General features: G+C 44.9%; 1 protein-coding gene across 1 annotated transcript in view; it reads right to left on the bottom strand.

Moving 5' to 3' along the window:
- Window positions 1-5,145, bottom strand: part of SEMA7A (semaphorin 7A (John Milton Hagen blood group)) — a 75,282-nt gene extending 70,137 nt beyond the window's left edge. Inside the window, exon 1 of the mRNA XM_060259989.1 lies at window positions 5,055-5,145. Within this exon, the coding sequence (XP_060115972.1) occupies window positions 5,055-5,145 (91 nt within the window). The remainder of the gene's footprint in view (window positions 1-5,054) is intronic.
- Window positions 5,146-13,721: the final 8,576 nt, after the last annotated feature.

Genomic DNA, 13,721 nt, shown 5'->3' with positions numbered 1-13,721 from the left:
TCTTCTGCCTGTAGACAGGTATGATTGGCAAACAGTGTTCCCTCTAAGATGAGTCAGTAAGAGCTAGCTCACAGATTATTAGCCTCCAGCTCACACATTTTTGTCTTAGCTCAGGAAAGATGGCCCCAGAGCACACTAATTTATGCAGTAGCTCACAACCTTAATGCCAGTAGCTCACAAAGAAGATGATGATGATATTGGATTTATATCCTGACCTCCACTCCGAATCTCAGAGTCTCAGAGCGGCTCACAATCTCCTTTACCTTGCTCCCTCCCACAACAGACACCCTGGGAGGTGGGTGGGGCTGAGAGGGCTCTCACAGCAGCTGCCCTTTCAAGGACAACTCCTGCAAGAGCACTGGCTGACCCAAGGCCATTCCAGCAGCTGCAAGCGGAGGAGTGGGGAATCAAACCCGGTTCTCCCAGATAAGAGTCTGCACACTTAGAGCTATGGCTGACCCAAGGCCATTCCAGCAGGTCCAAGTGGAGGAGGGGGGAATCAAACCTGGTTCTCCCAGATAACAGTCCATGCACAAGACTCTGCAGCTTAGAGGGAACACTGGTTGGGAGCAGTGTTCCCTCTAAGCTGAGTTAGCATGAGCTAGCTCACAGATTATTAGCCTCCAGCTCACACATTTTTGTCTTAGCTCAGGAAAAACGGCCCCAGAGCACACTAATTTATGCAGTAGCTCACAACCTTAATGCCAGTAGCTCACAAAGAAGATGATGTTGATATTGGATTTATATCCCTACCTCCACTCAGAATCTCAGAGTGGCTCACAATCTCCTTTACCTTCCCCCCTCCCACAACAGACACCCTGTGAGGTGGGTGGGGCTGAGAGGGCTCTCACAGCAGCTGCCCGTTCAAGGACAACTCCTGCAAGAGCACTGGCTGACCCAAGGCCATTCCAGCAGGTCCAAGTGGAGGAGGGGGGAATCCAACCCGGTTCTCCCAAATAAAAGACTGCACACTTAGAGCTATGGCTGACCCAAGGCCATTCCAGCAGGTCCAAGTGGAGGAGAGGGGAATCAAACCTGGTTCTCCCAGATAACAGTCCATGCACAAGACTCTGCAGCTCAGAGGGAACACTGGTTGGGAGCAGTGTTCCCTCTAAGCTGAGTTAGCATGAGCTAGCTCACAGATTTTTAGCCTCTGGCGCACATATTTTTGTCTTAGCTCAAGAAGGATGGCCCCAAAGCACACTAATTTACGCAGCAGCTCACAAAGTAGAATTATTGCTTGCAAGACTCTGCAGCTTAGAGAGAACATTGGTTGGGAGTACAGTTTCCAGTTCCCCCCTAGCAGGGGATGGCGGGATTGGGTTGCCAGCAGTGTTCCCTTTAAGCTGAGTTAGTGTGAGCTAGCATATAGTTTTTTAGCCTCCAGTTCACACTTTTTGGCTTAGGAAAAATGGCCCCAGAGCAAACAAATTGATGCAGTCGCTCACCACTTGAATGGCAGTCGCTCACAAAGCAGAATTTTTGCTCAAAAGACTCTGCAGCTTAGAGGAAAGATTGTTGGCAACTGACTCTTTTCGTGATTTTCAATACTACGGTGTCTTTAATCGTACACTTCTTACAGTCAGTAAGGCTCAAGAGCTTAATAAATAACTTCCTAACTAAGGAGGCACCCGACCAATGCTCCCTCTAAGTTGTGGGGTCTTGTGAGCAAAAATTCGACTTTGTGAGCTCCTGGCATTAAAGTGGTGAGCTGGTGCATAAATTAGTTTGCTCTGGGGCCGTTTTTCCTGAGCCAGGACAAAAATGTGTGAGCCGGAGGCTAAACAACTGTGAGCCAGCTCACACCGACTCAGCTTAGAGGGAACACTGCACCTAACCCGTTTTTACAATCCCATCCCTCGTCTAAAGTGCTCAAGGCAGAACATATCAGTGATTCCTCAACGAGGTGCTCACAGGTGCCATCGGTGGGTTTGCAGCCGCTCATTTGTTTCTGCCCCAAAGTGTGTCTTTCCCAGTGCTAACGAACAGGTATGGCTTTCCCTTGGACCACAAGAAGATCCGATCAGTCAGTCCTAAGGGAAATCAACCCTGACTGTTCCCTGGAAGGTCAGATGCTGAAGCTGGAGCTCAAATACTTTGGCCACCCAAAGAGAAGGGAGCACTCCCTGGAGAATAATCTTGAGAGTCCCTTGGACCACAAGAAGATCAGATCAGTCAGTCCTAAGGGAAATCAACCCTGACTGTTCCTTGGAAGGTCAGATGCTGAAGCTGAAGCTCAAATACTTGGGCCACCCAAAGAGAAGGGAGCACTCCCTGGAGAAGAATCTTGAGAGTCCCTTGGACCACAAGAAGATCAGATCAGTCAGTCCTAAGGGAAATCAACCCTGACTGTTCCCTGGAAGGTCAGATGCTGAAGCTGAAGCTCAAATACTTGGGCCACCCAAAGAGAAGGGAGCACTCCCTGGAGAATAATCTTGAGAGTCCCTTGGACCACAAGAAGATCAGATCAGTCAGTCCTAAGGGAAATCAACCCTGACTGTTCCCTGGAAGGTCAGATGCTGAAGCTGAAGCTCAAATACTTGGGCCACCCAAAGAGAAGGGAGCACTCCCTGGAGAATAATCTTGAGAGTCCCTTGGACCACAAGAAGATCAGATCAGTCAGTCCTAAGGGAAATCAACCCTGACTGTTCCTTGGAAGGTCAGATGCTGAAGCTGAAGCTCAAATACTTGGGCCACCCAAAGAGAAGGGAGCACTCCCTGGAGAAGAATCTTGAGAGTCCCTTGAACCACAAGAAGATCAGATCAGTCAGTCCTAAGGGAAATCAACCCTGACTGTTCCCTGGAAGGTCAGATGCTGAAGCTGAAGCTCAAATACTTTGGCCACCCACAGAGAAGGGAGCACTCCCTGGAGAATAATCTTGAGAGTCCCTTGGACCACAAGAAGATCAGATCAGTCAGTCCTAAGGGAAATCAACCCTGACTGTTCCCTGGAAGGTCAGATGCTGAAGCTGAAACTCAAATACTTTGGCCACCAAATGAGAAGGGAGCACTCCCTGAAGAAGACCCTGATGCTGGGAAAGACAGAAGGCAAAAGAAGACGGGGACGGCAAAAGATGAGATGGCTGGACAGTGTTACTGATGCAACAAACATGAATTTGAGCAGGCTTCGGAGGATGGTGGAAGACAGGAGAGATTGGCGTGACTTGGTCTGCAAAGAGTTGGGCTCGATGGTGCGACTGAACAACAACAACAACAACAACAACAAAAAGTCTGGAGATGAGCTGTAATTTCGGCGGAACTGCACCTGCACCTTGTCCACTCTCCGTTTTAGCTTCACAACTGCCCTGCGAGGCAGGCTAAGCTGAGAGAGTCAAGCCGGCATTAAATGAGTTTGCCGGAGGATCTCAACAGCAGAGTGGGGACTCGAACCCACAACTGCCACTCCAGCCCACTACACCACACCAGCTCTTGTTAACAATCAGCACTCCCTACTTAAGAGCAGTCCGTTCTCCGCTGTAGATGCTAAATGAAGTTGCATAGAGCGAGAAAAAAATGGAAATGCAACACACAGGTTTACATCTAGAGAAGGGTTTCTTCTTTATTCTGGATTCGTTTCTTCCTTTATTATGCCATGGATGACCCCTTCACCAGGCTGCCTGGCAACTTATTTTTAAAAATGGAAGGATGCTTTTCAAAAGAAACACCAGAACTTCACTCATTTAAAGAGAGCAAGAAAAGACACATGAGAATACTTTTCTGCCCCCACCCCCATGCAGAAGCACCGATATCTCAGAACACACTGATGGCAATTTTGAAATCAATGGGCTCAGCGCGGCGTCACTACAAAGAACTGCCCTGGGTGCATCTCCTGATCTAAACCTCTGGCACAAGAAACTCTGGAGCACTTATATAATGGGCAAAATCTCTGGCAACATTAACCAACTAGAACGTCCTCTGTATTCTTCCAGCTTATATGCTATATGGTTTCCTATTCTAGAAGATCTAATTTCACAAGAAGTTATTCCAGATATACTTAATGATCTTTCCTTGTGGTAGCGTTTACATTTATGCCAACGAGGCAATTAGAGGTTAAAAAAAAAACCCAGGGATTTCCAGTACTATTTTATTTTCATTTCTTATTCCTAAATGTGATTGTCTTTACGGTTCAGTTGTCTCGTATGACTGATCATTCATAAACGTTTTTGGGTTTCCCGCAATAAGTGCGATGTGATCTTATACTAGATCCATTCTTCATCTCATATATATATTCTAGATAGGGGAGAGGCCACGGCTCAGTGGAAGAGCATCTGCTGGCATGCAGAAGGTCCCAGGTTCTATTGGGGAGGGAGGGTGGCTCAGTGGAAGAGCATCTGCTTGGTAAGCAGAAGGTCCCCAGGTTCAATCCCCAGCATCTCCAACTTAAAAGGGTCCAGGCAAGTAGGCATGGAAAAACCTCCGTTTGAGACCCTGGAGTGCCGCTGCCGGTCTGAGTAGACAATACTGACTTTGATGGACCAAGGGTCTGATTCAGTAGAAGGCAGCTTCATAGGTTCATAGATATGATTGGATATTCAAAGAGAAGGAATGCCCAATTACTTTCAGCAGGGCTTTTGGTAAGGACGGTGGCTCAGTGGTCGAGCATCTGCTTGGTAAGCAGAAGGTCCCAGGTTCCAATCCCCGGCAGCTCCAACTCAAAAGGGTCCAGACAAATAGGCATGAAAAACCTCAGGTTGCTGCCAGTGGGAGTAGACAAGACTGACTTTGATGGACCCAGGGTCTGATTCAGTAGAAGGCGGCTTCATAGGTTCTATATATTTTATCAAATTACTACAAAATCTATTTGAAAGAAAGAACTGCCCGGGGTGGCGAAAACATCCTTCCTGGAGCTTTCCGGTTTCGCCTGTTCCTAAGAGCTGCGCGCTGACGCCAACGCCCCAGGCTGCGACCCTACCCGGGAGCCGGGCCCTCGAGTGTGCCAAAGGACCCCGGGGGCGCATCTCGTGCGCCTCCCTCTTCGTTCCGCACCCTCACAATCCCTCCCAGGCCCACCTCTCCCCCCGGGGCTCCTGCCAAGCCACGCGGCGCTCTCTCACCTGCCCAGCCGGCGCGGATCCGGGGGCTGCTCGGCAGGTGACTGGCGCCCAGCGCGACCAGCAAGGCGGCGACGGCGCACTCCAACAGCATGGTCTATCCCCGCCTTCCGGCCAACTCCGGCACTCGCTTGGCTGCGGCTGGAGCTTTACGCAGCAGAGACCGGCGGCTTCATAAGGAAGGCGGAGAGAGGGCGGGGCCGCCGAAGGCTTCCCCAGGTAGAGAGAGGACGGGGAGGCGCTCGCCGGGCGCCCCTGGCCCCTTGGCGCGCGGGGAGCAAGTAGAGTTGCCGAGTCCAATTCAAGAAATATCTGGGGATTTGGGGGGTGGAGCCAGGAGATTTTGGGGGGGGGGGGGGGTGGAGCCAGGAGCAAGATTGTAAGAAGCAGAATTGAAGTCCAAAGGGAGTTCTGGCCATCCCATTTCAAGGGACTGCGCGCCTTTTAAAGGGGAGGGACGGTGGCTCAGTGGTAGAGCATCTGCTTGGTAAGCAGAAGGTCCCAGGTTCAACCCCCGGCATCTCAAACTAAAAAGGGTCCAGGCAAATAGGTGTGAAAAACCTCAGCTGGAGAGCAGCTGCCAGTCTGAGTAGACAATACTGACTTTGATGGACCGAGGGTCTGATTCAGTATAAGGCAGCTTCATATGTTCATGAATACCTGCCCTCCATTGGAAATAAGGAAAGATAGGGGGACGTTCTTTGGGGGCTCATAGGATTGGACCTCCTGGTCCAATCCTTTTAAAGCTTGGAGGGCACTTTGGGGAGAGGCACTGGATGCTATGCTGAAAATTGGGTGCCTCTACCTCAAAAAACAGCCCCCCCCACAGCCCCACGGATCAATATTCCATTATTCCCTATGTGACTAGGTCTCCATAGGGAACAATGGAGTGCCCAGCAGACATTTCCCTCCCCCCACCCCCCGCTTTCTGATGACCCCAAAGCGGGGGAAGGGCCTCCAAACCAGGGGATCCTCTGCCCCCCCCCCCCCCCGGGGACTGGCAGCCCTAGTAGCAAATACAGCATGGAGGGATGCCAACCGTGGAACCTGGAGTTCCCCTAGAATTCCAGATGCCTTCCAAACTACCAGTTCCCTGGGAGAAAATGGCTGCTTTGGGGGAATGGGTTCTGTGGCATTGTAGTGGAGTGAGGTCCCGGGCTCCATCCATCCCCAAATCTTCAGGGATTTCCGAACTTGGATCTGGCCACCCTCTTCTCCCCAGTTCCCATTCATTGCTGGCGGACAGGGAGAACCTCGCCCGGCAACCCCCTTTGCGAAGTCATCAATGCTAGAGCAATTTCTCCTAAGCCTAAGAAACTGGCGCTAGGGCCGATTGGTTTGGGTTTGTATTTGGTCTCATTGACTGTCCCATCTGGAAAGAGAATTTCTGTCTGTTTTTTTTCATAGATTTCATCTTTCGTCCCCCCCCCCCCCCGCCTTTACAATTAGGACATCCAAAAATGGCCGTCTGTCTACTGGCCGCGTGACCTGATGTTGAAATGTAATGTTTCAGCTGTTTGGTTTGGGAGTTCTCACAATCCAATCGCACCTTGTCATTGGCCCGCTAATGTCGTTTGGCCACTGAAATCGCTCCACATTCTAATATATAGGACACACAATCTGGGTGTATCTGAAGAATTGAGCAGTGACTAACCAAAACTCCTCCCTTGCCATAAATTGTTATTCTTTAAGGCAGGGGTGTCAAACATGCGGCCCAGGGGCCAAATCGGGCCCCTGGAGGGCTATCAACAGGCTCTTTTTTGCTTCCTTCTCCCTCTCTCTTGCTTCCTTCTGCATCTCAGCTTCCTTTACCAGGCTTGCACAGGAGCTACAGAGCAAAACCTCTCTTTTCTCCATTGGTTGAGGCTCCTCCCCCTCCTGGTCCCCTGGGGAAGGAAGGAAAGAGCCAGAACTTCCTTTGCCCAGTTCCCTGGATCCCACGGGAGAAATACAAAGAAAGCATCTTTAAGACCAACAAGTGCTGATGTTTTCAGCATGTTTTATTTTAAGAGTGGTTTTTTTTTAAAAAAAATCTTGAGTCCTGTTTGCCTGTGTCCTTTTAAAAGTTTATATCTCTCTGCTACCTAATTTTAAATAGGTACACACATGGCTCAGCCCAACATGGCCCAGACCTGCCCGCCAAGGCCTCACTTATGTCAGATCCGGCCCTCATAACAAATGAGTTCGACACCCCTGCTTTAAGGTGCTCCTGGACTCTTGCTCTTTCCTACTGCTAGAATGGGAGTCCCTCCGTCCTTATACCTTGGAGAGTGGAGTGATTTCAGACAGAGGGACTCTCATTCTAGCTGTTATCTGAAGAAGCAGGGCTGGATTAACAGTTAGGCCAAGTAGGCATTAGCCTATGAGGTCCTATGCCTTTAGGGGCCCCAGGTTACCTTCTCCCCCTGGTTTCCCCCCTGCTTGCAGCCCTCCCACCCTGCATGTGCAGCCAGCAACCGAGCCGCTCTTGGCCCGACTTGCCTGGTGCAGCTGATGCCGGCGTCGTCACCAAGTTTGCCTCTCTCCCGCAGCTTTGTCAGAGGGGTTTTTGAGAAGGTGGCTGCAGGCGGCAGCAGGGCCTCCCAAGATTTTGACTGCCTAGAGGGGCCTCCACAGGGTTTAATCCGGCCCTGTGAAGAAGCGAGCAGTGAAGCTCCTTCCCTGCCACAAATGTTGTTAGTCTTTAAGGTGCTCTGCAGACAGGCTGACATGGCTGCTCCCTTTAACCCGTCTACAACCTACCCTGATTACCATTTCAGTTTTTTTTTAATTATCCACAACGAATCCCTAATTATTCATAATACTCTATAATCATCAAAAACATTATCCATAATTTTCACGTATCTTAAATGTTTGTGATTTGAATTTTCAAGGAAGGGACTAGGAAGCACAAATAAGGAACTGGGAACCACCGTCAGCCTCCTCTGAAAAAGGCAGAGGGCAAAGATCAACAATGGGACTTGTTTGGTTAAGAAGCACAGAGGTTTTGTTTTCGATAATGCATTAGAAACCAAATTGGGTAATATTACCTGGCAAGTGAAAGGCAGGACAGCTTTGCTCGTAGTTCGAATTTTTCCAGCATTGCCTAAAAATATCAAGTTCAAGCAACGCACAATGAACCCCTGTGACTGAAATACTATTGATGAAGCATTTGGCACTAACTAGGGTTTCCAGCTCAGGGTTGGAGAAATTCCTGGAGATTTGGGGGAGAATCCTAGGGAAGGCAGTTTTAGGGGACTGGCCAAATCCTACTTTTTAGGCCCTAAATATGATATGACAAGATGACAAGAGCCCCGTGGCGCAGAGTGGTAAAGCTGCAGTACTGCAGTCGGAGCCCTCTGCTCATGACCTGAGTTTGATCCTGGTGGAAGCTGGGTTCAGGTAGCTGGCTCGAGGTTGACTCAGCCTTCCATCCTTACGAGGTCGGTCAAAGGAGTCCCCAGCTTGCTGGGGGGAAAGCGTAGATGACTGGGGAAGGCAATGGCAAACCACCCCATAAAAAGTCTGCCAAGAAAATATGATGTGATGTCACCCCAGAGTCGGAAACGACTGGTGCTTGCACGGGGGCTACCTAATAAGAGCATCATGGCGCAGAGTGGTAAAGCTGCAGTACTGCAGTTGGAGCCCTCTGCTCACAACCTGAGTTCGATTCCCGCGGAAGCTGGTTCAGGTAGCCAGCTCGAGGTTGACTCAGCCTACCATCCTTCCGAGGTCGGTAAAATGAGTATCCAACTTGCTGGGGGAAAAGCGTAGATGACTGGGGAAGGCAATGGCAAACCACCCCGTAAAAGGTCTGCTGTGAAAACGTTGTGAAAGCAACATCACCCCAGAGTCAGAAATGACTGGTGCTTGCACAGGGGACCTTTCCTTTCCAAGAGTTCTAGTCCTCTAACACCAACATCTCAGATGGTTGTTTAATTACCAGAATGAAAAAACAGAAATGGAGAAAGTGCTGTTGGGTGAAAATGAAAAATTGATTTCAAGGATCTATAAGCTATTACTGAAATGGTCTACAGAAGAGGAGGTGGTAAAACCTCAAATGATTAAGTGGGCAATAAATTTTAACAAAGAAATACAAATGGAGACGTGAGAACACCTATGGAAGAACTCTATGAAAATATCAATGTTCTATAACATAAAAGAGAACACAGGAGATGGTGGCGGCCACAAGCATAGCCACCTTCAAGAGGGGTTTAGATAAAAATATGGAGCAGAGGTCCATCAGTGGCTATTAGCCACAGTGTGTGTGTGTATAATTTTTTTTTTTGCCACTGTGTGACACAGAGTGTTGGACTAGATGGGCCATTGGCCTGATCTTTTTTTTTTTTTTTTTTTAATGTCCAAAAACTTTTTTATTGAATTTAGTAAACATACAAATAAAGCAATCAATGACTGTATCTGCAATCATTCTTTGTGTATAAGCATAGCATACCAGCAGAAAACAGAATATATATATATACACAAAATACAAACAAAACAACACATACATACATTCACACATACATACATACTTGGCAGCTGAATTAAAAAATAAGTACTCTGTCCATATGTTAATTACATCAAATTAATAATGTCATAATATCTACCAGGAATACATGTACGCATCTGATCTACAGGACTAAAAGAAAATTTAAGAAATGGAAGCCACTTGTACATCAGAGAATCGTTACCTTCTGAATTATTTATATTGCATAAACTATCTGCTATCTTGTCCATAGCATAGACCTCCCAGATTTTAGCATACCAGGCTTTAACTGGAGGAATATTGGGAGATTTCCAAAATTGGGCTAACACCATTTTAGCAGCAGCTAGTAAAAGGGATATCAGGGATTTATTGAGAGAAGTAATAGAAATACCTTTCCAACAGTCAAGCAAAATGAGTTCCAATCTTAAGGGTAAACTATAGCCCGTGATATCCTTGATTTTTGCCACAATTACTGCCCAAAACGACTGCACCCTCGGGCAAGACCACCAGCAGTGTATAAATGTGCCCACCTCTCCACAATTTTTCCAACATTTGGAGGATTGATTTATCGCCATATGGCTTAATCTCTGAGGTGTTAAATACCACCGGAACAAAATTTTTTGAGTTTGTAATTGTATATTCAATGATTTTGAAACAAACGAAGGAGATGACCAGATTTGTTGCCAAACATCCTCCTGAAAATTAATTGAACTATTCCTTTGCCAAATTTCTTGATAGGATAACAAATCAACAGCATCAATGTCTAGCAAACCCTTATAGATAAATGAAATCAGTCCCTTCCGCTTTAAAAAAGGAGATTGTAGCAAGGATTCAAAGAAAGTAAGAGGTCGATTGAAATTGTATTTCTTTGAGAGTGATGTCACCAAGTTGTTAATTTGCAAGTATTCAAACCATGGGATTTTTGTCCCACCAGTTTTCTCTTCTAAAGATTTTTTGTCGAGCACTTTTCCATTGGACAAAATATCCACAAACCTATAAAGATTATATTTTTTCCAAATTGGAAAAGACTTGTAAAAAAACCCCGGTTGAAACCAAGAAACATCCATAAAATGAGATAGTGGAGACATAGGAGGGGCTAAAAAGAGGCGGCGTTTGTCCCAAATCTGAAAAATGGCTTTAAGGAAAAGGTTGGAGGAGATATTAGGAGGTCTCTTCTTTGGAAATTCCCATAATGTAGATTGAAACGATTTGTTATTTAGATAGGTATCTTCTAGGACCTTCCAGCCTGAATTTAAATCAGCATCATGGTATCTGACAAGGCCTCCTAAAATGGCAGCTTCATAAAATTTATGCAGATCCGGAAGAGCCAGACCACCTGAGGATTTAGAACGAATAAGAGTTGCATACCCTATTCTAGATAAGCCCTTGTTCCAAATGTATCTTAAGAACGAACGACGCCAACCCACAAATAAGTCCTCAGGAATAAGAATAGGAATGGCTCGAAATAAAAACAGAAATTTGGGAAAAATAAAAGATTTAATAATCTGAATTTTTTCATTCCAGGGAATGAGTGAAGAATTTTTATTCTTTTGCATAGTAAGAATGTCCTTAATCAATAAATGATGATTGACTTTAAAAATATCTCCCAATTTTAAAGGTATATTGATCCCCAAATATGTCCAATATCTATCCATTTTTTTGAAGTGATAATTTGAGTAGATGGAATCTTGGAGAGCATCTGAAATTGTGATGGGATAAAGAATGGTTTTAGATGGGTTTACTCGAAGACCCGAGATAGAAGAAAATACAGATAATAAATCAAAGACAGCTGGTAAAGAAGTCTTAGGTTTTGTAACAAAAAGCACTAGGTCATCTGCAAACAAAGACACCTTAATTTGTTTCTTTCTAATAGGGATACCAGCAATAATATTGGTATTACGGATAGCATTAGCAAGAGGTTCAATTGCGATTGCAAAAAGCAGAGGAGACAAGGGGCAACCTTGCCTCGTCCCTCTGAAAAGATTAAATTCTTCAGAATCCAAATTATTAATAGAAAGAATAGCAGAAGGCGACTTATATAAAGAATGGATTATCTTCAGAAAATTCGGGCCAAAATTCATTTTCTGCAGTAAGGTTGTAAGATAAGGAACTTCAACGGAATCAAAGGCTTTTTCAAAATCAATAGACAAGATAAAGGAAGACTCAATATTAAATTTCCGGCAGTATTGAATAACATCAAGGACCATTCTAGTATTGTCCGTTAACTCACGGTGTGGGATAAAGCCCGATTGGTCAGGATGAATGTAGTTCCCTATAAAAGTATTAAGCCTAGCCACCAGGGCTGCTGTAAAAATCTTGTAATCGCAATTAAGGAGCGATATCGGCCTGTATGAACTAGGGTCTAGCAAGTCTTTGTCTTTCTTTGGAAGAAGAATGATTTTTGCCTGTGACCAAGTAACTGGAAAAGAACCAGACTGTACAAACTGATTACAGGCGTCCGCCAAGATGGGAGCCAACAAAGTATTAAAAAATTTATAAAATTCTGGTATAAAGCCATCTCGGCCTGGAGATTTATTGGATTTCATAGACTTGATAGTCTCCTGTATTTCAAGTGCAGTAAAAGGTTTGTCCAAAAGGGATTTAACCTCAGGAGAAACAGGCTTAATAACTGAGTGAGTGTCTAAAAAAGATGAAATAAGGTCTGATGCTGGATGCTGGGAGGAATATAGAGATGAATAGTATTTTTTAAAAACTCCTACAATATCCTTAGTGGAATGTTTCAAGGTACCGGATTTAGAACGAATGGAAGAAATAGCCATTGAGAATATTCTCTTTTTAACCTTCCATGATAGGAGTTTAAGGGATTGAGGAGTTCGAAACCAATATTTTTGTTTTATATAAGCCATTTGTTTTTGAATCTTGGAGACGTCAAAAGATTCTAATTTTTTCCTTTCTATAAGAAGTTTTGAATAAGTTTTTTTGCTACCAAATTTTTTAAATTTCTCTTCCAATTTGGTAATGTTGGCAACCAAATCTGATCTAATTTTGTCTTTTTCTTTTTTATACGAAGAGGCAATAGCCAAAAATCTGCCACGAATTACAGCTTTAAACGAGTCCCAAACTATATGCTGAGGTACTCCACACTCAGTATTGAATTGAAAAAATTCTTTAATGTCTTTTTCAATGGAATCTGTAACCGATTTCATAGACAGAAGTTTACTATCCAATCTCCAATTAAAAGAAAAAGATCTTTCAGTGATTCCTGACATATAACCTTCCAACCATGCATGATCAGACCAAATCATTGGGCCAATGTCTACTTTAAAAAAAAGGTTAGAAATAGAATCCGAAACTAAAAGAAAATCTATTCTGGAATAAGTTTGATGACGAGAAGAAAAGAAGGTATAGTCTCTTTCTTTTGGATGCCTGCTTCTCCAAATGTCTGACAGATTATAGGATTGAAAGATTTGAGCTAAATCATTTTGGCCATTCGAATCTTTTGATTGAGACCATTTATTGGCAGATAGAGGTAGCAGGCTTTTTTGAGATCTATCTAAAGAAGGATTGACAACATAGTTGAGATCTCCTCCCAAAATAATGGGCCCTTTATGAAAAGTTTGAAGTTGTGACAACGTATCTTTAATAAATGCAATTTGTCCATCATTTGGAGCATACACCGATGCCAGAGTATAAGGGCTACCATTAAAGACCCCATTGATAAAAATATACCGACCCCTAGGGTCAATTGAGGAATTTTCAAAAGTGAATTGGACTGATTTACCTATTAAGATGGCCACACCTCTTGCTTTGGAGGACCCGTAAGCTTGAAATTGATGAGCAAAAAATTTTGACTGGAAGACCTTGGGCTGGTTACCCTTAAGGTGAGTTTCTTGCAAAAAAACTATATCTGGTTTCTGATGAGAGATGGCAGAGGCAACCCGTTTTTTCTTAATTAAATTATTTAGCCCATTACAGTTTAGAGATAGAAATTTCAAGTGGCACTCTGCCATAATTGAAAGAGGAAATAACCAAGGTTATCAAAATTATTGCAATTCATAGCTTTGAACCCAGGTGCCACCAGGATAGCTAGAGGCGAATCCTGTAGATCAAATTTCAAAGGTATGAGGACAGATTTCAGATCAAAGGCTTTAAAAAACTTCCAACTAAATCCATAATAATTCAATACAGTTATGCTGCCCGTAACACAAACAAAAAACCATAACCAACACCAGTGGTCTAGCATT

Source organism: Heteronotia binoei, chromosome 19 (assembly GCF_032191835.1).
Source record: "Heteronotia binoei isolate CCM8104 ecotype False Entrance Well chromosome 19, APGP_CSIRO_Hbin_v1, whole genome shotgun sequence".
NCBI lineage: Eukaryota > Metazoa > Chordata > Lepidosauria > Squamata > Gekkonidae > Heteronotia > Heteronotia binoei.
This window is presented reverse-complemented; position numbering and strand designations above follow the sequence as displayed.